Consider the following 25,896-nt stretch of genomic DNA (forward strand, 5'->3'; position numbering starts at 1 on the left):
TTTATCCTGACCTTGATTTTTGTCTTTCAGTTTAATAAAGTAGGAATAATCTAGTGTTTGAAAAATATGTCAAAAGAGATTATAGCAGATTATAGATTATTCTGAAGCAGACTGTGCTATATCATCATTTTCCTCCCACCATTCAGTAAATACAATGAGTCACACTGTCTTGAACTAACAATTCAGGGTATACCTGTTTTCTTAGTACTGCTTCAAAAGGCTTCTTTTGTCTGCTTTACCACTTATATATGGTTTAATAATACTTTTTCAGTTATACAGCACTTTTCAAAACAAATAGTGCAAAGTGCTTCACAGGGCAATAAAAACAGGAGAGATTAAATAAAACTAGAGACAGTAAAATAATTATTAAAACAGAACAGTGCTGAGGTAGTGAGAGTGGGATCAATTTTCTGATCACACTTACAGCAGGAAGGTGAGTCAGTTATTTCCAAAATGTTAAATTATTTAAACTTAAAGTCAGTATCTTTGCTGCCCCAACAACCAGTTAGCAGGCTCCTGGAATTTCAAAGCTACTTTATGTGCATGTGCATACTCACAGGTTTGACACTGGTCTTCCTGATGGCCCCAGCAGCGTCCATTACACGAGCGATGACAGCGTCGGCCTGCAGAACATCCATGCATGCACGCACACACACACACACACAGGCACACACACACACACACGGGCAATGTGAATTGCATGACTTCACAGCCAACTTCAGATATAGTTTTGACACAAAAACAGACACAGGACCCTCAAAACAAAGAGTCGTCCACTCACGCACACCCTTAAAACTCCCCCAACTAGTGACAGTGACATGTCTGTCGAATCTCCTCCGCTCATGCAACAATAGACCCGGAGTCGCAGTGGCGACTTGTGGCCTGTAGAGAACATGAAAGACAGGCTTCTACTCCTTTCCGTCAAATACTCGCACAGGCAAAGTGGGACCTGACAGAGCACTCACAGCCTTCATGTGCCAGTGGCCCATCATCAAAACCTAATTGACTATGGGTTAATTACAGAGTAAGTGGAAGAGTGCAGCAGATTGTCACCCGGCGCCTTCAGCCACTCCCACTGTGGGGTTGTTAATGTTAAATACTATCTACGACTTGGCAAAGGGCCCCAATTTGGCAACCTCAACTCCCACACACTCTCTTGTCATTTTTTTGGCCCACCTCCTCTGTTCTTTGTTGCTTTTCCTCCCCCTCCTCCCCCATCAGTGCCATCTAATCAACAAAATAGCAATGTTGTACACATATTGTTCTTAAAAGCCTTTATTTTAGAATAACCAGCTTTGCATGGCGTCTAACTCCCCGCTGATGTCGAAAGTCAACACCAAATGCAGATTTTGTTCCTTGCAGCCTGTAAGCAACAAAAGGTCATCATGCCTGCTCATCAAAAAAACTTTCAACATTTCCCCCATTGTCTACAGTATGTCTTCGCTCACAATTTGGCACCTCTGCTGTCTGTATTATTCACCCTGATGTGTTTTGAAAAAGAAGGCCCGCAGAAACTTCTATGCTTTCTTTCACTTTAAATGAACAAGAGGCTCATCCCAATATGTGCAGAAAAGTTTGAGAGAATGTGTCTTTAACAGCCAGTTCTTCTGACACTGAATGTCCGCCGGATAGCGATGCCTGTTATGTCCAAAACAGAGGGAGCTGAGGGACCGCGGGGACTATGGAGGGGGAGGGGAGGAGCACCAGGGGAAGTGGGCAACTTCAGAACCAGCTGTCAGATTCGCTGAGATTTAAAAAGAGCACAGCAAGACAGCAGCTCCATGGGCCTCGCTGCAGAGCGACTACCATACCACTACAATGGAAAAGTTCACACACTGATCTAACACTATGTGATTTAACTTCCAAATGACCACTAGGCAAAGAGCATGAATAAAAAAGGATAGGGCATGACTGCTGCCGGTAGGGGGGAGCGTGCATGTTCTGTACTTCTACAGTATGTTGGCATGTGGTTTGTACAAAAGTCCTGTGAGGCAAGTGAGAAAAATAAATAAATCTAGTGATCCATTTTCTAAATCTGACCTAAATTGTTTTCTCTCTATTTATGACTAAAGAACAGGTAAAAAAGAAGGGCTTTGCCAGGAAAATATGTACATATATGACATGCTAGTTATGTTACATTTTTGTCTAGACCCCACTTACTTTGAGAACCAATGACTCATCCCAATAACCCAATAACAATCTAAAGCATCCTTGAGGCCAATCAGCTCATTTTGGTTTGTTTAATATTCCAGAGGGAAGTCCAACATTTGACCTGTTGGCCAACTTGCAAACACACAACATATGTATCTTGTGTTCAGAGTGCATGGAGAAATTCAAACTCACCTGTAAGAAAACATGAATGCTTTAAATCTTATTTCTAAAGTTAATGGTTCCACTGGTTTTCGCCCCATGTGTAGTACTCACATCCGAGGTTGCTGGTGTTGGATTGTACCACCAGCAGCTCAGCCTGGGGGTTCTTGATAATGTCACGCCAATGGATGGTGTCCGCATGGCACAGGAATTTGTTCTGGTCAACGTAGACACCCCCATTTAGGATCTCTGCACGAAAGAGAGAGAAAAAGAGAAGATGAGCAGGTACCCATGGATATATAGTACATGTACATGATGGCAGAAAATCAATACTTCAAGGTTAACTCCAGTCGTTTCTTTGTCTCAAAGTACCATGCTGCATACGGTGTTCCCTGAAGTGCATCTGAGCATGAAGATAAATGCTATTGACAAATGCACAAAATAATTCAATGACATGTCCAAAGACAATGATGTTTCATATAGAACTCCTACACAGATAAAGAAATAGATAGATTACACAACATAAACAAAACAGCCTCACTTTTGAGAAGAACTCAAAACTGTATACCAGTGTAATTTCCAAATTATGCATTAAGTATTAAATAATTTAATTTAGCTCCAGAGTTAGAGAGAGTTAATGAGTTTGAATGTCACTAGAAGACACCAGATACTTGTTGTGTTAATTATAACTGAAATAGTAAACTAGAGCAGACATATAGCTTTCCTCAGAGCTTCACTGAGTGATACAGTTCATAAAATAAGCATACTGTAATTGAAGATTGGTGTCGAGTTTCTTCCTGACAGAATCAATATGCCAAAGGTAAAACACAGAAAGGGTTCGATGTATTTAAATCTTGCATCTCATTGATGTCTTGTTGTAGAGCTTATAAAAAAAAACATGTTCAATTTTTTATTGCTCCACTATTATCTTCAAGGACTCATTCTTGGCTCACAACAGGCCCAAATCATCAAACTGACTCAGAGACAATAACGGATCACAGCTCTCTTGACCTACTCCGCATCCCTCTATCAAAGTAAGGCGACACACCAAAGACAAAGGCGGGCTCCTCATCCAGCTTTAGCTTAATAGCAAAAATATGTTTCTTTTCAAGGACCAGTGCCCTTAATAGATGCCTGTGCATGGAGTACGATAATAAATTCTAATCCCTCTCCCTGTTACTAAGCCAGGTTTTGGATATGGACACAGAATGAAACGATGTTGTAGTAATCCCCCCCTACCAAGCCGTGACCCATGGCAGAAGAGAAACAACCACCCCCATCAGTTTCTTTCTCTCTGGGACACAAGTAGACTGTATTGTTTAACCTAGTTTAGGGATTTAGATACAATCACCTTGCATCCTCTTCTCCTTGAATATGAAGCCCTGCGGGATTCCACGAAAGTACTTGTCATATTTAATGACATTTTATATATAAAAAAGTAACAATGTGGTTTAGATTAGGGCTGGATTAGCTGAAGGTAAAGAAGGGTATTATCTCCCCAGGCAGATTATTAACAGTGTATGAGTTATGCGGACGATTCAGCAGCTGAGAAGCTCACGCAGGAAGCTAATCATTACCATCCGACACCCTGATTAAGGAAGTGGGCCTTGGTAGAGACGGGGACATTTATTCAAAGCCCTCTTAGAGGTGACACGGCGCTCCGTCTGCCCGCTGAATGGCCTACAGCCGCTGCTTCATGTAATCATGTTCCCGTCACAATGGACGATTTATCAGGGGATGTTTTACATTCATGGATGGTGGGTGAAAAAAGGGACAGGCTGTGCTTTATTCACATAACATAAAGACCACACTGTCAGCATGCTTTGATGCCATTTAAAATCGTCATGAAATAAGCAGCCATTTATTACCCAAGCGACAACACAGACTCAACAGATTTTTGACATTAACAGATATATTCATATGTGAATCCCCTTTAACCCACCAACAGATTATATTCATGACATCCCTCAAGTCACCTTGATGTAATACAGAGCTTTGATGTTCTCATCAACACTACAGAGAGCAACTTCATTCCTCAAAAGATCCTCCAACAGACAAAGAAATTGTCCAAACAGATATACACAATTTAAGACACCTATAGTATACACATAAAAATACAAATAAAAAGTAAACTTGGGACACACAAGGGGTTAAGACCACATGGTTTACAAAACACCCACTGTCTAGAGAAGCCAGTAATTATCCCCTCACCCACTATGGTCTGGCCAAGGCTCAGACCAGGCATCTCAACAACAGATGATGGATGAGAGTTATGCTTGGCTCAACAATTAACTCTTCCTACACCTGATGGATGAACCAAACCACCAGCTGGCCTGTCTTTGGTCTTTGTTTGGTCTTCATGGATATTCTGGAAACACTCCGCCTTGAGGTCTCTAAATGATGCTTTATTTCATATCAAATCACAGACTCAGCAGATGTTGTGTCTCTCGTATTTTGTAGCCGCAATTGAAGATTTACAGTTTGGTTTTGCATGATCAACACCCTGAAACAGGTTTGAACTTTGGTCTCCTGCATGGAAGTTGGATGTGCTTCACACGCATCCACCACCAGGACTCCACACCCTTACTCTCCATTACTTTCCACCCTGCAACATAAAAGGCACACAACCTCCTGAATTGGCACTGAACCTTTTTCATCAAGAATAATCCAATGTGGGTATAATTGGATACTGACTGAGCTGATTTGAGGTAAAAATGAAAGCTCTTTTAATTACCAAAAAAAAGAAAGAAAACAAAGAGGACTCATGTGCAGTTAAAAAGCCATGGTTCCATTGAAACCCACAGAAGTATAAAAAAAACCTGAGGTGTAGACTTGAGAGCTGTTTTGTACCAAAGCAGAAAAAAATCAACATTTTGAAGGAAGCCTTTTTTTCATATTTACAGCTAGCAGAATGTCCGCTTTAGGATTTTTACAATCACTTTACATTTATGCTTTTATTGGGCATTTCCAATGATCTTGATGGGCATGTCAAGCTGCATGTCTGACCTAACCCTAACCCATCAAAACACAAGTTACACAATAGGTACATAAGTAGATCTTGTAAGACACTTCCATCTGTAAAGTTTTAAAAATGACAAAATAAGACACTTTTGAAGGAATAATTTCCACATTTGGAACATTTGACACATGACAGATATAACCCATTTAGTTATTTTATGGGAAGCCATCTCTCCATTCAACCCGCCCAACAATGTCCCAAATGTTCTTTTAAGTGCCTGTGTCCAGATGCCCCCCCCTGCTCGCCGAGAGACAAATTGCCACCTCTGCTGTCCATCCAGGCAAGGACAGTAACTCTTCCAGCGGGATGACAAGCCTGTATCGGGTGGTCATTCATTAATGGGCGACAGTCCTGCGCCACCACCCGTCCCTCCTTCCCGCTCCTCTCTAGTACTCACCCAGCCCCCACCCCAACCCCTTTCCATGCTTCGATCTTTCCATCAGGATGGGAGATCTACAGCCGACCATCCTCCGCTACACCCTCCCACCCCCACCCTATCTCCTCACCCTCCACACTTTTGTGATTCACGAGGTATTCATAAAAGCTATTGTCCTGCATCCGAGGAAAAGGAGGTAGGAGAGGGAGGGGTGAAAGATGGAGGGGGCAGGAGGAGAGCGAGGGAACAGAGATATGAAGAGAGACCATAGAGACGAAGAGGTTACTGCTCAAGCTAACCAAATCAATTCTGATGAGAATTTTTATTTAAAGTCATAATTTACAAACCTTTTATACAAATAGACTACACACCATTTTACTGGTACTGCTCTGTAATGCAGATGAAATGTTCTAGTGATTCATGAAAGCTTTTTGTGTAGCAGGCGCTTTCAAACAAGGCTTCTGATCGCTCCCTCGTGGTAAGATCTTTGAAGTAATGTGTTTACCAAATTTTGTAGTTTGTGAATTGCCAAATCCAGATATATAGATTCTCTCCCACAGTTGCAGAACGGTAAATCTAAAGGGTGGACCAAGTGAACTTATCCAGTGAAGTCCAGAAGGATCCTTATACAGACTATGTGGATTTCAAGAGAGTATGCTTCAGGTGCCAACTTTTTTAGACTTCCCACAGAAGATTATTGGAGGTTATAGCACCAGGGTAAAAGTCAACCACTTGTATCGACCTCAAATCTTGAATCATACATTTTGTGGTCCAGTGTCCTTGCAGGACTTGACCTACGTGACAGTATGTATGAGTCAAGTTCATGAGGGTTCAGTCCAAGAGTCCAGAGGGTGGACTTTTAGATTTAGAGATATTATTTAGAGGAAATAGAAAGAAGATTGAAAAGTTGGCATGAGCAACAAGAGCCACAGTAGTTGATGACGTAGACAGATGATGACATTAATTCAAATTTCGTCAACAGGAAATCCAAAATAGTTGAGTACTGCTCACAAATACTATTAAATACGAATACACTATTTACTTCTATACACTATAATTTTACATTAAAAAGCTACAAGTTCTACCCTGTAAATACTCTTAATTGTAAATATAATGTCATGTATGTTTGGCACTTCCTTTAACATTCTTACAATGTTGCAATTGATGTTATCATGTAGCTCACAGTGTCTACCATTTTATTTTTCAATTCCTTCACTGTGGATGAACGCATGATATTTTGGAGCCTTTAAAATGAACTGATACCACACAAAACAGCACCCAGCTTCTTTTTTGATAGTCTGCATGTTCAAGACAAGCAGTCAGTTGTACCGGGTGCATCGCTGGGTGACATTATGCATGTATATGTGGCCACTGAGGGCTCCGCTGCCATATGTTCAAGTCATGTTTGGTTCAAGACAACTTCAGGTGGAGCGTTTAGCTACATCTCTCCTGGCAGTGAAATAAAGTATCTCACTGTGACGGAGAAAAAAAATCTCACCAAGCAAAAGTTGGAGTGTCATGTTGAATCAGTGACTGGATTTGATATGGATCTATGCAGCGGGACATTAGATGAAGATGATGTGGAGAATTCTATAAAATGCTAAACTGAATGAATGAATGACTTTATTTAATGACTCTATTTTCATTACATGCATTTAAATCCTTTCCTCCCCTTCATCAAATCCTATCAGTCCCACAATCCCAGGCTATGAAGAGGCATTTTATCTCTTGCCAAGCCCTGACTTGTTCCAAAACCCCATATAAAGGTTGGTGCATATTATTTGGCACTGTGAAGCCTCAAATGGGACATTGAACAACAAGGCAGGACTTCCTGCAAAAAAAGATTGGGGATTTATTATAAGTTGAACTGAAATTAACAAAATGTCTCATCTAAACTGGAAAGAAGAAGCTACGTAAGAAGCTGCTATACTACATTAACATCTACAGGTATTTACACAGTGTTAGTACACCATCTTTAAAGTCATCTGCTGACTCTTCCTTCATCTGTTTGACAGTGGTTGGTCACTGATTTGAAGATGCAATTATACACAGCATTATTCAATATCAGTGAATGGGACAATGAGAAATGAAGTGAGGTATATTTGCTTCAATCTGATTTAACCAAGTGTTTGATAGGAAATAGTTTGATGTAGACCTGTGTAAAACTACTGTCAGCGCACTAGCCAAGCTAAAAGGAAAACACAGGTCTGAAATTAATGACTTAACTAGCTTATGAAAAGCTGACAATGCCAGGGAAGCGGATGAAGAGAATTCTCGTTTTACATATTTTCATATTTTTGCACTCTCACCAAGCAGGGTCGACATGGTTTTAATTCCCAGATCATCATTATATGCAACAAATAATGAAGCATATGAAGAGAGTGCAGAGCCCCCCGACAATATTCCTGTGACCCTTTAATGATGATGTGGAAGAAGAAATAAGTACGGCTGTCAATCGATTAAAAGAATGAACTAACTAATTAATTGCACAATTTGCTGTGATTAATCACAATTAATTGCTTTTTTCCCTCTCAATATTGACACTTGTAATAATGGATATTAAAATGTAAAATCATTTAATTAATGTTGAATCAACACCAAGGAAATATATTTAAACTTAGAACAGATTCTGTCCTTTGAACTACAGATTTCCAATAAAACCATCAAGGCCATTGACTGTCAGCTTTAAAGGCAAATGTCTTATCTGCACTAACAGAAATAATCACAAAACCCAGGCCTGTATGTTGAAGTGCCAGATAAATTTAATGACCAATAAGGCCATTAAAACCATCAAAATCACTTATTTTATGCAATAACATAAATGATAATGAATGACATGTGCTCCATTTCAGCAAGGTCCACAATAGTCAATGCAAATATGAAAAAAGGAACATTGATTTTTAACAGTTCAAACTACAAAACAAGAAGCGATCTGGTAGAAGATTTTTTGGAGATATTTTTGTTGTGTCTCACACACTCAAAACACAGGATAGACCAATCAGTGCAAAGATGGTTAAGAAAGTAAAAATGATCCTTGTGCCAAGCTGCTTTTGGAAGCCAATTCAGTTCATTTCACTGTCGTTCAGCAGAGAGAAGAGCCCCTATTTTGAAGTAGTTTCTAAGCAATGATGGCCCCTGCACCAATCAGTGTCCATGGCTCTATAGGGAGCCTGCTGATGAGCTTTCATCAGTGCTGCTAGCCACTTGTCCCACATCTCTTTCTCTCTCTAATTATGCTGATGAATAAGGCCGTAATAGTGATTCGTCCTCGACTGATGAGTCCATGCGTTTGCCATTATTGTCTTGTCTCGAGGGCGGGAGTGTCACGTATCACACAACTCAAGCTGAGTGCATTCGGGCCATCCACTCTGCTCTTTTTTTATTAGGATCATCCCTCCATCCTTGTCGTCTGACACCCTGCTTCTACCCTACAGACTGACCCATTCCCTCCTCCGTGAAATGTACTTTCTCAGTACGGTGATAGGGCAACTTGCTGAGCACAGAGAACTGAGAAATCGGGATGATCATTCTTTCTCTCCACGGTCGGGTGCCCTCTGTTGCAACACACACACACCAAACACACGCACTTATAAACATACACATATATAAGAATAGGGAATCCCAGAAATGAGCATGCAAACACACAAAAAAAGCAGATATATTGCACATTTAGTCTTGTTGCGCCACAGATATTCTCATGTGAACATGTGAACTGCTGCACACAGACGCACAAAATCCCCATGATAAACACCTCCTGTCCAACAGCAGAAAGCATCTTGGAGCTTCGTCGCATTGGGTCGACAAAGCCTCACATTTGTAGGCAGAGCTGAAGGCTTAAGCCAAGGCTTTACAGTACCTCTTAAATGCCAATTAATCACTCAGTGCTTGAGAGAGAAATGCAGAGAGCCAAGAGGGAAGCACCTTGTAATTTATTTTCTTTTTTTATCAGAATATAAATGAAGGGGAATGCATCTCCGTTCTAGCAACATTCATAATAGAGAAATTAATTTAAAACCATTAAAAACTGTTTTTTATACTTGTTCATGATATTGTTTATACATATGCAAACATAATAAGTAATGAATTCTAAAATAGTGGTATTGACCTTTGTTTACCTCAACTGCAGAGAGTCTGAGCTTTGTGTGGAATAAGCTTGTTTAAGCTTTTACCTCTCGTTTTGTGAGTACTTTTGATCATTTTTGTATGATGCTCGCTGTTTTCTGATCTTCTCCCATTTGAATTGGCTTAACACTTCCTCACAATAATGCACATGTAAATCCTTTCTACTTTGCCGTTCTTTCTTCAATTGTTAAGCTGTTGTCAATTAATAAAACATTCTTCCTGCAAGTAGAAGGGCATGGATCCCCACTCACCCCCCAAACTTTAGGCCATACAAGACCTTCTTTAGGTACTGTATACAAGGAAAGAACACTTAGGTGTATGTAGTAGAATCCTGCTGTATAGTGTGGTACATTACTAACAGAGGATGTTGCAAAACTTATATATGTAAAAGTAGTGGATACTTTTGAAGGACCAGAGTGTAGGAATTAGTGTGGCTGTGAAAATTGTGAAAAAATTGGTTTGTCCTTTCTGAGCTACTGTAGAAACATGGCAGTGCAACATGGCAGGTTCTGAGGAAGGAGTTAAAGGGTTAATTGTAAAGTAACAAAAATACAAAGATTCTTATTTTCATGGGATTACACACTCATTAAAACATACTTATGATTATTATATTCCATTTTTGCTAATTCTGTTCTGTTAGATGCCACTAAATTCAACACACTGGTCCTTTAATGCGAAACATCTGCAGGGAGCGTTGAGTTACATTGACAATAGAAGTGTAATATTGACAATTTGAACAAATATTCAGAGTTTGAAAATGGTATTTCTGTTCAAAAGGGAAACTCAGAGCACTTACGTGGCAAATGTAGCATGACTGTTGTTGTGCTGCAGAAATTACTGCTATTGCCAAAGCTTCATTTGAAGACAAGCTTTTAACTCGAGAATTTACGGTATGTGTATGTGTGCTATCTAAGAGACCTGTAAGCTCTTTGCAGTCATTTACATGCATCAGTTCTTGGTGCTCCGTGTGGCCTGTGACACAGCGCAGACAGCTGGCATGACAGAAGGTGCCGAACTGGGGAATGAAACAAATTGCCTTCATTTTCTTAGAGTGCAACCTCTTCAGGGAACACTGATGAACATTACACAACTGAAACCGCAACAAATCTGCGACTCTGGAAAATAATGACTGTCATGAGGGCCAATGAAGTAAAAGTTAGACAACCAGGGAGAGAAAGAGAGATGTTCAAGTTCTTTTTTGCTGTCCTGAGGAGGAGTTCCCTGTTTCCTTCAGATAATAATACGTTTAGGACAGCCATCTTTAGAAATTACTGTTCTTAAGGGACAGAGCCAGGGAAACAAATAGCACAATCATACAAAAAACAGCCCCCTCACCCCTCCAAAAAAAACACGAAAACCACACAAGCTGCCTTGCTTTAAGAAAAACCAGCATCTGTTTCAAGGTTTTCACAAAGCACTTTGAACTTCACACACACGAGAGGCAACGAGAGAACTCTACAACAGGATCAGTAGCACTGGGGGAACAAATAAAGCATTCGTTTCCTTTTATGTTATAGCCTACGATATAATGTCTTGAATGAACTGCACTTCATCTGAAAGAGAACAAAGAGATTTCCTGGGAAAAAAATGGCACACATATATAGTATTTGTGCAGTTTCAGGGTATTCTGAGAGAAGGAGGAAGTTTGTAAGCACATCATTGGGATGGCGCTTAGTTATGGGTGTGTGTAGGTGTGTGAGGGTTTGGGTGTGTGTTTCGGTTAAATATCCCTGTCTGGCTTGTGTGTGCACCTGCTAGTTCTAACTAAAATCAGACTGTAATTAAAATAAACTTTTCTTTTCTCTGCTAATTTATAGTTAGACTAAGGAACCACACAATTTAAGGTAAACACAGGACTTGACTGGAAAACAAGCATTCGGTCCCTAAGGAAACCTTCTGTGTGTAATTGTGAAGCACTCCACTGTACAGTGCCTCCAAGCATGTTTACTCTATAGAGGGAAAAAAACAGAGGCTGTTGAGAAAGTAGCTGCTTAAGTGAAAATGACTTCTCAAATCTCATGAATAACTGTTAAGTCTCCGGACTGCAAACAAGCCGCTGGTAGATAAATGGCTGCAGATCGCCAAGATAATAGAGACAGAAAACTAGCAACTAGTTTGCCTCAAGGCATGAAAAGTGAAGCATCAGCAAAAGTGTGCGGTGGTAAGAGTGACCAAAATGAAATGAACTTTTCAGAGTGCAAATCGGCAGAGCGTGCCATTTCTTTCCAGTAGGGGAAACATCTTGCTCCTGCACTTGCACATTTTTATAAAGAGTTGCATTATTCACACACCTGAAAAACTGTCAAAGGGGGTGTGCTGTGTTTTATAAATGATACAATCCTTACAAGCAAATCCACAGTGGCTCGGGGCCTCTGACTTGAGGAGAACTTATCTGATCTTCACGGAAAGGCGGAGGTGGGTCTCCAGAGTCCCGTTTCCCCACTTCTCCATTATTAGCTCTGCCAGCCAAAGAGATATTGTGCTCTGTGACAAATGGCAGAAGAGAGCCAAGGCGCAGACAGTGCGGGGGAGGTCCCTTCCATCTTCCCCCCTGCTCCTCCCCCTCCCACCACCTCTCCTACGATCCAGGGCGCTGCTGCTGTGTCCTCCCCGATAACCATAATTGTGTTTTAAAGCCCCTGATTAAATTTCACAGTCTCGAATGATATTGTTTTGCGATGAATCCTTATGAAAAATGCTTCACGTTAGAAGATTATGGAAGCTGTGTAGGCGCTGAAGGAGGCAGCTAAAAGATGGAGGCGGAGATGACACCTTTTTTCCCTTTTTTTTTTACTTTTAAAGCTTCAATGGACGCTAAATGAATCCCTGCCATCACTCTCCTTATTTTCCTCCACCCACTGTTGCTCCACCTATCTGTCATGCTCCCTCTCTGTCTTATAAACACACACACGCAGACATAAACACTCCTTTTCTCCTTTGTTAAGGTTCATCGTTCTCTCTCCTTATACCAAAATACACCCACAGGTGTACAGGTTTCACAGCAATCATGATTAGAAAACTTTCATAAACATTTTGCTCAGACGTAATAAAAAAGAAAGCCTTCAAAACTTAAAAAATAAAAAAATAAACTTTTGCCTTCCTCAATTCTTTACTATATTATAGTCCCCACTTCCGAGTGTCACAGTACCTCTAGGAGCCCAATTTTTATTTTATTTTAGAGGTGACACAAAATGCAATCAGGGCGAATGAGAAGCCAGCAAATTCAATAATGGAGGCAAATGAAAATGGAACTGGAGACTCTGCACTTAAGGCGGGATGGGCTCACGGCCCTAATAAGCCCTCTTCTGTCACCGCTTCCCTGCATCTAAATTAACCAGAGGCCCTCCAATCAGCGGAGGCAAACAAAAGAGCCAGCTAAAGAGATGAGAACGCTGCTGAATACTAATGAAGGTAACAAACAGCACTGGTCGTCAATGATCAACACTGATGTGTGTGTGTGTGTGTATGTATGTGTGTGTGTGCAGTGGTAGTGGTGGTAGGAGACACCCAAAAATAATCAGTTTGTTAAATTTGCTTACAAGCACTACTATGTCTGTTTTTCTTAAGTTAAGAAATTGAGCAGCTTTTAAAATCAATTAAATCCACAAAAGGCACAAATCGGAAAAAAAAAAAAAAAAAAAAAAGAGGGCAGTTGTGTGTTTTTGAAGTTATATACTGATCTTTTAATGGATATCAGTAAGCCAGAGGTCAGACAACTCACTCATCAAATAAATTGCCAGGTTCACTCTCAGTACAAACAGAACCAGGATAGGTGCTCCATGTTGTTTTTCTACAGCAGCAGTGATAAGTTGTTTTACAGTGGAGCTACCTCAACAGTCAGTCCACTCTCTGCGCTGCTATTGTGCTGGAAATAGTGTTTTGGTACAATTGCCCAATCGCCTGAGAGCATCAAACTAAAATTTAGAGGGCACCATGAATGGACCATGGGGGAGCCATTAAGACACTAAAACTGCTGAGCAGCTTAGCTCATAACTTGAAATGTGGGCTATTATTAAATGTCCACTCTTCAGGAAACAAAAAAATAGGTTCCTTAAGAACCTTAATGCATGTGTGCTTGAACACCTGCAGTGCGAAACCATATACACACAAACACACGCTGCTTGTCTCATGCATTTTGTAATTCAAATCGGGCTCATTACATATTTTCATGGAGCAAAATGCTTAAGAAGTGTCGAAAGCGGAGCTAACCCTCTGCATTAAAATTGACACTTAGAATGGGCTAAATGGGCAATTTGTCATTTTCTGGCACAGAGCTGCAGCACTCATCCCACCACTTGGGTAATTTGGGACACACCGACATGGACACACACACATACACACACACACACACACACACACACCAGCAAATCAACTATGACCAGTAAATTGCCTCCATCTGGTTCTACAGTATATTTAGTGTGAGGTTCTGTGAGCCAGCCAGTCCTCCCTACCTTCGGCTTAAGTGACTTCTTTAACAGATGCACTGGACAGACATATTTATCAGTGGTAATGATTAGTTTGCATGCAGTTTGGAGTAGAAATTACACAACAGATCTCAAGAGGGGCATGGACCGAGGTGTAGCACTTTTAAAAAAATATATAAAAAAGACGACGACGACGACAAAAAAACGGATCAGGTCGAGCAGGTTACAAAACGCCTGGCAGAGAATGCACACAAACACAGTGCAGAGCGTTCACCATTCATCTTTCCCAAGACCCCAAAGCATACAAATATGTTGCAATGTCAGGAGGGTAGCATGTGCCTCTTGGCGAGACAAACAAGCAAGCTTTGAATATAATTACTGTCAAATGAAAACTTCCCATTGTCAACATGTCAACCAAAAACAGTCTTGTTTTCAGTTTGATGACATTGCAGTTTTATTTGTTTGAATTTCATTTGATAGTGATGATGCAATCCAACACAGTCCCAATACAAAGCATGAAACTGATGTGCTGCACAGGGAGTTTATAGCTATTGCTAACTTTCAATTCTTGTCCCTAGTTGAGTTTTATATGTACAGTGTAATTAAAATATATAGCTTTCATTATCATAACACCAGAGTACACTGCAGATATGGAAGTATAATGAAATACCCAGCGGATTGCTACTTTTCAACTCTTGTCCCTAGTTGGGCTTTACATGTACAGTGTAATTAAAAATACAGCTTTCATTATCATAAAGCCACAATACATTACAGATATGGAAGTACAATAAAGTATGCATACACATTAAAAAGAAGAAGAAAAACCTTTGTAATTTAGAGTATGTTTAGCTAAAAATGGGCATAGCTCTGGTTTGCTTTTAGCTGGCACTTACTGTTGTAAAATATTTTATATCTGGAATGATTTTTATTTCAGTTATAATGTGCTCTGAGGTTGACAGCCCTTCATGGAGAAAACTAAGTGTCCAAATTTAGATCTACGATGTGAGATTTATTTTACAGCTGCCATTCACTGTGCTCCTATTGCTTCTGTTATTGTCTTGTCTTTGGATATATCTGGAGCTAGACTGTTGATACATTTGAAAACGAATTTGAGAAAGCTGGTGGTGCATATGTGACCGTGCAATCTCCATAAAGCTGTCAGTTAGCCTCTGTGCAACCTGTAGGCAAGTCATTCATAAAAAGACTGAAAAGCAGGGGACCCAGGATTGAACCTTGAGGAATACAATTTATATTGATTAAAAGGGATGACTTTTCTTGGTCAACTTTCTTACATTGCTTTCTAGTTTGACGATGTGGTGAATGCCATGGTGTCATATACTTTACGGTCAAGAAACACTGTCCTCATGACATTACCCCTGTCCGAAGAAGGCTTTACAGTCTCAATGAAATAACAATTAGAGGTTTCACTGGAATATTTTGGCCCAAAACCAAATTGTTACAGATGAGGGAATTGATTGGTCTCAGGTGGTCAACTATGCTGCCACAACCTTGAGGTAGAGAAACTTTTATTTTTAATCAAGGTGAAAATATTCATCAACAGAGATGTCCAGTAGTCTCATAATGAATCCGAGGGTGGTTGATCAGGTCCTGGATCACACAGGCTCTCTTCAAGACCAAATGGTACTTACATCCACTGGTTTCAACTCAAACTCCCTCCAGAATCACAGGGGTTCGCATTGAAGGCAGCCAGAGACACACCAGAAAACAAGAGTCTGGTCACTAGGAATTCTAATCCTCCCAAAAATTAACTCTGCTCTAATGAACAAGTTTGATGAAGTTACGGTTATTTGGTTTGATGAGGTGGGATGTCTGAGAGCTGCTTGGTGGAAATGCTGACTCATTCAGCAGCACCACCCACTACTTTCACTCTGAACAGAATCTGGGAGTTTATAGCTCGATTAAATAGCAAGGCCACAGGGGAGTCGATGCTGGAGTACCTCTGTTGACAAGACGGTATTTGGTCAATTACTTGTAATATTTTAGAGTTTTCTGTGGCATGCTTGCTTTTATTTTCAACTCCACTCTCTTACATATATCTACATTTATGATATATGCATTAATTTACTTAGCAAATATTTAAGTTGATGCAAATGTTGTAACACAACAGTGCCACTGAATGCTTCAACATGTGGTGTATAAATTTAATGAGACCCTTAAAATACAACCTGAGGTGAAGTTATGTAAAAATGTCAAAAGCCAAGACTTCAATCTGCTCTGGATGCTCCTTTTAGTTGGATTAGTCATCTCTACTAATGCTTGCATGACTATAAATTGCCTCCTTAGTCTTTGTTGCAAAGGTTGTCCATTCACATATTTCAGATCTGATTTGGGTTTGAAGATGTATGGATGTATTTAACGGTTTATATCTTGAGTAAAGGACGAGGAAAAGATGCAAATTCGAACAACTACCGCTTGTTTATGTAGCCTCTGGAGAAGTCTGACGAGGGGCATATCATTGAACTGTAAATTGCTAACATAATTAGAACTGTTAACTTATGCTTCGAGTTTATTTAAGACATTACTGGCAGATTACCAAGCCACCACATGCTAACTCCCTAATGACATTAGTGAACAAATTAGCACTTAAAGAGCTGACAGGGGAGTGAAGGATTGACAGTTTGGAGCTGGGGGAAGTTCAGGTGGAGTTTTTACATCTGTTATGTTACACCGTATTATGGAGTCAGGGCTTTTCTTGTTCACTGGGGGCTCAGTCAGGTGTGTAGGTAACTCAGTTAGCCAGGGTCAGCTGATACTCACCTACATAACGCAGTGTGTCAGCCAGTGGAAGTGAACCCTAACATCAAAGACTTGTGCACAGGGCAGCCGACACACTGCCCCGGGGGACTATTACCATTCCATTAGAGATCATTTTGCCCTCCTTCTAGATGTGCCACAGTCACTAATGGAGACAAGACCGAAACCCCAAGGGTCTCCTCGTCAAAAGGATTTGAACAAAAAATACCAACGGCGGCACAGTGCTTACAAAACAACACTGATAAAAACCGAGGACGGGTACGGCATTACAATTACTTGTAGGTGTACTAGTGTGGAGAAATGGGGAAATAGGAAATAAATAAATGAGAACATAAACCATGGAGTCAGACAGGCATCTTAGTTGTTGTTTTTGTAATTTGATGTTCTGAACTGTGTTATCTTGTCAGTTCTGAGGAGACACTGAGTAACAACATGTGGTTCTTTAGCCAGGCCGTATTTTCTCCAGGTGACAACACAATTGAGAGGAGTCAGGAATGTGCAAAAAAGATGTTTCTTCCCAACCCCGCTTGGCATGAAAAGTCTGTGCAAATCTATGGGTTGCATTACATTACATAACACTGGAGTGTTTTTTGTTTTCAAAAGGGAATGCTGGTGCTTTGGTGTTCCAACACTCCAAAAAAGTGGGGGCTGGAGGGTGGTGTGTGTAGGGGGGGTAAAGATGAAAGAAAAAAAAAAAGGCAAAACTTTATTTCACAAGCAGACTGAAGGGCTTTCTCGCTTTGCAGATCCACGACTGCAGCATTTTCTAGGGTAGCAAAGCAGCGTTTGAAGCTGGGAGATATGTTTTAATCATTTGGCGCCTTAATGATGACACTGGATTCATTATTAATGGGCCCCATTCCTCTACTCTCCCTCTCCCTCATAACAGTCCGGAGTATGAGCGGGTATTAGCATTAGCCGCTTTTGCTCTATTTGATCTTTGTGTAATTACACCACTTTCTGGAGATCACACTACAAGCTTTATGTTAAGTAAAGAGGCCTTGGATGTGGATTTTTTTCTATACAAATTCCAAACACAATTACCACAGATCCTTTTTTCCTCCCTCCGCTACTTTTTCACAAGTGGGAATCAGGAATTCTTTTCAGACCTGGTGGTAAAATATATATGGCCAAACAAAGTGCCAAAGTGCCAAAGTGCCAAAGTGTCAATCTGTGAATGTTAGGAGGGATAAATTAGAAATAGAGGAAAGCACTACTCTTATAGGATTCTTCATTCAGGTGTGTGCCTTTTATCAAATAAGCAGATTATAAAATTCTACATCTTTATACTCTCCACTGGAGGGATTTAGTGTTTAGATCAAAATCAGCCTTTATAACAAAACTTAATCTCAGTAAAGAAGAAAAAAAATATGCTTTTCTCTTCTGATTCTTATAAAATGAAACATTCATTTCAGACAACTGGTGTGGCTACATACAACCATACTGTGTCTCTATCAATCCAAATAACTAGACGTGCCATGACACTGTTGTGATCGGATTTTCTCCAGTTGTCACACTGCAAATCTCCTTAAACATGAACACAAATCTCCATTTGTTTTCCTGATTTAGCTGAGTGGAGTGACTGTGAAAATGAAAAGCAGCTCACAGTGCTTGTGAACCTGCAAATCAATAGTCATGCTCTAAAAATGAAGACGCACATGGGGTTAATTATGATGAAGTCTATTAATCAATTCATCTCAGCAGCAACTTCTGTTGGTAATTTGGCCTAAATGCATTCAAAATACTCTCAAAAATGCTGCAATTAGTGAGACAGCAGTGGTAAATTACAGTATTAGCTTTAAATTAGGGGATGTTTGGATTGTTGCCAGGTTGTGAAACTGCAGCGGTGTCACAACAGTCCCAGTGAGACTTAAGGAAAGCAAAACAGGTGAACAAATCAGGGAGGTTATAGAAGAAAGGAAGAGGATAGCAGAACTGGCGCTTTGCTTTCTGCACCTGAGCACAGGAGGCATTGCTGCCAGATGAGAAGTTACAGCCAGAGCTCTCTTTGGGGGACGCTAAACCATTTGGCGCACATCCAAATGGGCAATTTCACAGGGTAGGAAAAAAAATGCATAAAAAAAAGAAAAAGTTAACCAAAGAGCGAGCGGGAAAACTGGATCTGAAAATCATCCGAGAGTAGAGTGGTATGGTGGTTATTATCACCATTGCTGCACAGCATGGGGTAATTAGCACTACTATGTGTAGTGAGGCACACTATACGTTTGGGTGCAGTTCATGTGGGTTCCCATGCATGTGTTGTGTTTGTGTGTTGTAGGTTATTCAGGATTATAAGGAGCTGCAGGGGCATCACAGGGTAAAACTTAACAAGTCGATATCAGAGGAGTTTCTTTAACACAGATTACTATATATCCCTGCTACTATAAAGACTGCACAGCTGTATGCATACTGACTCTGCAGCCAAATTGAATTCCATGCTTTCTGTGGACTCCCACTGTGTACTGAGTCCACAGAGGGATAAAGCAGCAGTGAAGCTGTTGTTTAATGTATTGTGTGCAGTGAGAAATGCTTAATATATTCTCACTCAGGCACGTATATCCCCACTAGATATGGCAGAAGTGGTGGTGGTGAAATGAATTACAAATAAGCACATTTCATCGTGTATGTATCTACAAAAAACGAGAACGGTAACTTTCTTATCATCATTAGGAAGGGAGAATAATCTGCTGGCCTAATTGTGAGCTTATTCAAAAGAGAACATTCAATATTTTTTTGTCATATGAAGAGGAGTGTAGGGAATCAGGAGGAACTGGTCTGATCCATATGCATGGCTGGATCTGGCTTAATTGCAGCGTTGGGGTGCAGTGGGATCAGATGATATGGTCGAAAGGCTATAGCGATCTGAAGCACCCATCCCGAGTATGTGTTAAAGGAAGAGATGTGTGGAGTGGACTGCCAGCCAGACAGGCAGGGGGGGTCAGTGGAAAGCTTGAATCACAGCGGTGAACTAGAGGTAAATTCTGCCTCTGAGCATCTACATAGTTTCCAAAAGTTTCAAGAAAATAGGCAAAAGTCTGAGATGTAGATTATGCATTGTGGACATAAATAATGCAATGGTTACTTTCCTGCACCAGTTATAAGGATATTTGAAGATACCACAGTTCCTTTTTTTCCCACTGTGCTATCCCAGTTACATGATTTCAAATGGTTGGACTTGTTGGTCATTCTTTAAGGCAGAAAACAGCACATAAACACGGTTCCACTAACTGTATCATTGCTTCATTCCTGGAAGCTTATGAAACTCACCAATCACACATTACTTTCACCTCAGGAGAAACAAAATATTGGAGTACAGGTAAATAAACTCAGACATCTCTGAAAAAAGAGAGCCAGCAAAACAAATGGAATGAACACAGCTTATGATCCTTTCAGCACAAGTTGTTTGTTAGGCAGGAACAGTCATTGTTTTCATTAGCACAGTTAGAGAAATGACAAAAGAAAAAAAGAGAAAGTCATGAGACGTCAGTGACAGAAAAGAACACTGACACTGAAAGGAACAATGTGAGTTATCTCACATCCGGTTCACTTTAGCCTCCCTCTCTTTGTGGGGGTGGTCAGAATGGAAGGTGCCCTACTGCTTTCCCAGCTCAGGGTGTCAGCATGCCCTTAAAACTCTCAGGAGTCCTTTATCACTTTGTTCAGACTCCATAAAACACTGCTTATTACACTAAATCTGTCATATACTTTAATATGGATCACTGTTAGATCTCTTACCATCAATCACAAACGCACTATGCCGAAGTTATTGGCAGGAAAGCTGGGGATGAATTTATCAACACAGGTTTTTCTCCTATAGACGTTTATACTCCATTCCTGAAACATCCAAAGGGGGATCCAGGACTGCAAGACTCGTGACCTCTGTTTTACACTAATAATTTATTTGTTTCTTCTGTGAAACATTTGCCACAGAATTGCCTGCAGTGATAACTCCCAGGATAGATGCGGGATAAATTGCAATGCCCACAGGAGAGCAGTGTAAAGCGGGCAAATCAATGCCAGAGAAGTAGCCTCAGGCAAAATACAACAAAGGGAGATACAACAGAAGCATCCTGGTGGCTTGACTGTTTAGGGCAAGTACCAAATGGTCAGGACATGGTGGGTTTGTTACCCTTTCCTTGTCTCAGAGTCTGGCACTCTCCTCTGCAGTATCAATCAATAAAAACAAACCTTAACAGTTACATTTTTAAATTATTATGTTCCAACCGATAACTTTGAGTACCTTGGTGTGAACAAATTGTCAGGAAGATTGGCAGCTTCTGCATGCATTTGTGTTTTGGCTGTACTGTAGGGGACACACTTACTGGAAATGAAATTTTCCATTGGCTATGGCGAGATGCTTCGAAAGATTTTGCTCCAATGGAAGAACAGTGCTCCATTCCTGTTTCTCTGCCATGAAGAAATCCAGCCAATTTACTCCACAATCCAACCAGATGAATCACAATAAAAGATGCCAGTGACAGTGTGTGGCGAATATTACCAAGGTAGCCATTCAGCTTGGTATGGAGATCATATCGCTATATGATGACGATCATATGGAAATTAAATCTTCTATATAATAACATAGTCATCTGCTTTCACAAACCACACTGAACAAGTGTTGTTACTGTAGAAATACTTCTTATTCATGCTAACACCCCAGTACTCTGGAACAACAGAATTTGCAAGGCTTTTGCGGACTACAAAACAACATAAGCTCTCCTAATACTGCACAACAAACTTCTCATAAGCATAATACAATTCATTAGTAGAATTACGGGGACATCTCCAACACTATAAATTTCATCAGCAAGCAACAATGCTGTTTGTTCTAAAAGATGCATGCCCAATCACACACTATCTGTAAGGTTTTTAGACACACTCGGTTGCGTCTAAATATCAGAATTAAATGTATAGTGCTGTACTGCTGGACATCAACTACATATTATAATGCACACAGCAGAGGGGAGCTGTATCACTCACTGCATCAGTTAAAGAAGAAAAATAAGTTTTAATAACAAAGGATTGTACAAAAAACTGGCAAAAGTCACGTGGGAATAAAACATGTTGGCCTTGTCATTGACAAACATTCAGTTTAAGTTTTTTTAAATCAGCAAGAAACTGCATGACACAAAGAAAGAGTGTAATAATGACGACACTCTCTGTGATATATCCCCCCAGTCCTATGTCTTTCTCTTTATACGCTACATATATGTTCAATACCAGATGTTCAAACATTGTGAACATCCCCTCAAGTGCTGACCCTCTCATACAGACTTGGACATCATCGTTCGTTGGGTCTCGTTCCTAACCTTCGTCTTATATGGCAGCTTTTCTCTGTTGACCATCTTTCCCTGCCACTGTAGACAGTATGTAATCAAATACAGCAATAAATGCTGTAAAAGAAAAAAAGAGTGACCCCCAGACTGAGCTCTGCTGCTTCTCCTCAGATTGTATGTGACAGTTGTCCTTCAGCCAGTGCTTCTCCTACGACGGCTCGTGTTTCTCTCCTGCAGCGATGGTAATGCTGCTGCCGAGACACGAGAAAAAAAAAAGCAACACCTGATTCCTGCTGTGCTGCATCTCACTAAAACTGAGCCTTTTATCAGGCACACAGCCATTGAATCTTATTCTGTGAGCATTACATATATGATTTATACAGATAATGAGGAAATTTGCTATTTGGAGAACATTCATGGAGAGTATTCAGAGGAAATAGGATTCAGTAAGACGATGGTGGAGCAGGTGCTCATTGTAAAGATGATTTTAAAGCCTGTAACAGAGGATAGTGCTGCCTTCTATTATTCTGACTGGAGTTGGAAGGTCACTCGACTACAAGGTAACACCAAAATGGCAAAGATTAACTGATGCAGAGGTCATGACTCAAGGGTTTGATACCAAGATGAAGTCAATGCAGACAAAAGCTACCCTTTGCAAATGCAATCCACTTTAGCATATGCCCTCGTGCAAGAAACACAAAAAAGAACAGCTGTTACATAAAACATTTCGAAGAACTCACTTCATGAAAGAAGCCTATTTTTGAGTGTGTAAACAAAAATGTAATTAACAGGAAAATAGGACTTTTCACAGACATTTGATCCCTCTATATAGCAACACAGAAGATTAATTTGCCAGGGTAGCAGATACGTTCCTTCAAAAGTTGAGTCCCAATTTTGTGACTTAATTAAAAATACCCTATTAAATCTGTATATGTGGGTGTGAAAACAAGTCAAACACAAGCAAGAAATGGTTGTGGGGTAGTGAAAAATGTTCCCTTAATTCAGAAAAAGATGCCATTATTCATCTACTGAGGGAGTTAAATTGCTAGAAATTGCATTTTTCGCCAATACTTTATCACAATTACAAGAATATATATTGGAGGTGTTTTGATGCATTAAAAAGTATTTTATTCTCATGTTGTGCTTCATTTGCCTCATACAAATGAAAGTGAAACAACAGAAGTGACAAAAAAAAGAGTTGATTATGCAGCATGTCATAAATTATGTCAATAGTCGTGCCATCATGCTCACCTGTGAGGTTGCGTAGGCCCAGCTGTCTCAGGCCATAGTACCCGTCCCGCCTGTAATTGAGGAAGATGGCAAGGGAGTAGCGACCCTCGTATAGTTTGGTGCCTCTGATGATCCGAAGGTTCTCCAGCGGCAGACAGTCGAACTGGTTTAGAGCCACCAACACGTAACCGGTCACCTCTCTGATTGACTGCATAGAGAGAAAGAGAGTAGTAATGGAAATGTATTTAGTATATTTGATGTGCAGTGTGAGGTAGATTAAGGAAGCAGTGTGCCTTTTATGTAGCAAAGGTAGACAGTTAAGACATGGAGGTCAGGTTGGTAGATTGGCATGTAGCATACACTTTAATGCAAGGGTCTGAGTTCACGTCTTAAGCAATACTTGCAAATTAACCTTTTAATCAACCCTAACTATGATATTGCCCTTACATTAAAAATACTGCAGTTCCCATGCAAAAATATTGGTCTATAGAGGGAGGTGAACTAGAAAAAAATTGAAAATGCAATCTTGATTTCTGCAGAATGAATCGTTTTTTTCTGGAAAACGATCTTGTCGGAGTTGAAGCGAGTGAATACACTATTCATTACCCTAAATCGTTGCTTCCAACTCTACTATTTCAATGCTTTTCAAAAATCTTGGTCTTATTATTTTTTTTGGCTGTGTTTGCCTCACAGAATACACTTAAGGTGGTAATGCATTTTCCCATTTTCTGTCCACGGAGCATGTTATTTGCATTTTGAAATGTCAAGCACATGAAGAACTTGGACACACCATCCAAAAATGATTAAAATGTCAGCTCCATTGCAGACTGATTAGACTTCTCCTCTGATTAAAGTCTCTCAGTCTATAAAACCTGACGACACAACCCATGACACAACTAGATATGACACTCCTGGAGCCCCTTAAGACAGTTTACAACAATTTAAAACTAAATTATTGTACTTGATTGACACTGTTATCATTTGTAATATAATACAACAGTATTTGATTGTGTTTTTGCCATAAATGTAGAAGGCTCACTCAGGTGACTGAACTGACCTGAACCTTACAGAGCAAAAATAATTTGGAGTTGGTTCAGGTTGATAGGGCTAGGCTGAATGCCTGCCTCAGACACAGAAATATGCAGAAATAGATAGCTCCAGTGTGCAGCAAGTTCCTTGCTGAAGAGCATAGCAGACCTCGACTATCTGCCTCATTGTGCATCAATTGACCTTCTCGAAAGTCACAAAAAATATTAGACTGATTATGTCTGTGTTATGCACTTGATGAGGCAAATTAATTCCACTGCAAAGTCAGGCTGAAGGATGAAGCCATTGCAAATACTTTTCAATTCTCCAAAAATGTGTTTGTCGTCATCTTATGGGGTCATCTCTAAACAAGCAAAGGAGAAAAAAAACACTAGAAACATCAAGTTCGACGCTTATGATATGTAATCACATCAACGCTATTAGCTCTTCAGAAAGTGATGGGAAAAAAAACTCAGCTGAGAGATGCGTCAATCAGTCTGACAGCCAATCACATCATCACGCACAGCTTTATTACCAGATACTCAAACATAGCTGTATGTGTGTCTGCTCAAACACAACTTACTCCCTTGTTGCTACACTCCTTCTCTGTGGCAATGCAATATTCATCTGAGTCACTCTAACAGCAGCCCAAGCTCACTTATACACACACACAACTCACAGACACACATACAACAGCTGTTAAATGCTACACTAACACATTTTACCAACCACCACTGACAGGCCTAATTGGAACACTACATTTAAATAGTGGGGGGATAAAAAAAACCCAAGAAAAACGAATAAGATCTGCTTACAACACTCAACACTGACTTGTACAATACAGGCATCATTTGCAGCAGTTGGCAGACAGAATTTATTCCTGTGGCGTTTTTTTTTCTCCTTTCTTTTGGAAATGTTTCCCTCATTTTCTGCTCATCAGAGAGAGTAACACATACAGAGATTCACATAATCTCCCCTATAGCGTTCATCTTCTTCTGAACAGGTGCAAACACCAACCAGTAGGAGCAACTAGTGCAGCGATAAGGATACAATCCATCTCTTTCCCACCAAACAACCAGAACAGAGCTTGCTTTTGCATTTCTTTACTCGATTATCATTTAAGTCTTGTATATGAGCTCATAGAAGCTCCAAGCAACATTGACTTGTCTTCATATCCTACAGAAAACCCATGAATGATTATTCAAAAGTAACCTTTCATTTAATGGTACTTTAAAGGGGACAATAAGAAAAGGTTCTGCAGCAACAGGCTGCTACAGAGACTTACTAATGACCAGAGACAGGTCAGTAATGATGTGGACGATTGGTTAGGAGGGAGTG

The 25,896-nt window shown here is 40.2% G+C and overlaps 1 protein-coding gene across 1 annotated transcript in view; it reads right to left on the reverse strand.

Annotated features, from left to right (window-relative positions):
- Window positions 1-25,896, reverse strand: part of si:ch73-383l1.1 (receptor tyrosine-protein kinase erbB-4) — a 238,891-nt gene that overhangs the window by 68,812 nt on the left and 144,183 nt on the right. The window contains exons 3-5 of the mRNA XM_062414855.1: window positions 23,554-23,740; window positions 2,425-2,559; window positions 558-623 (exon numbers count right to left, since the gene is read on the reverse strand). Of these exons, the coding sequence (XP_062270839.1) occupies window positions 558-623; window positions 2,425-2,559; window positions 23,554-23,740 (388 nt within the window). The remainder of the gene's footprint in view (window positions 1-557; window positions 624-2,424; window positions 2,560-23,553; window positions 23,741-25,896) is intronic.

Source organism: Scomber scombrus, chromosome 24 (genome assembly GCF_963691925.1).
Source record: "Scomber scombrus chromosome 24, fScoSco1.1, whole genome shotgun sequence".
Lineage (NCBI taxonomy): Eukaryota > Metazoa > Chordata > Actinopteri > Scombriformes > Scombridae > Scomber > Scomber scombrus.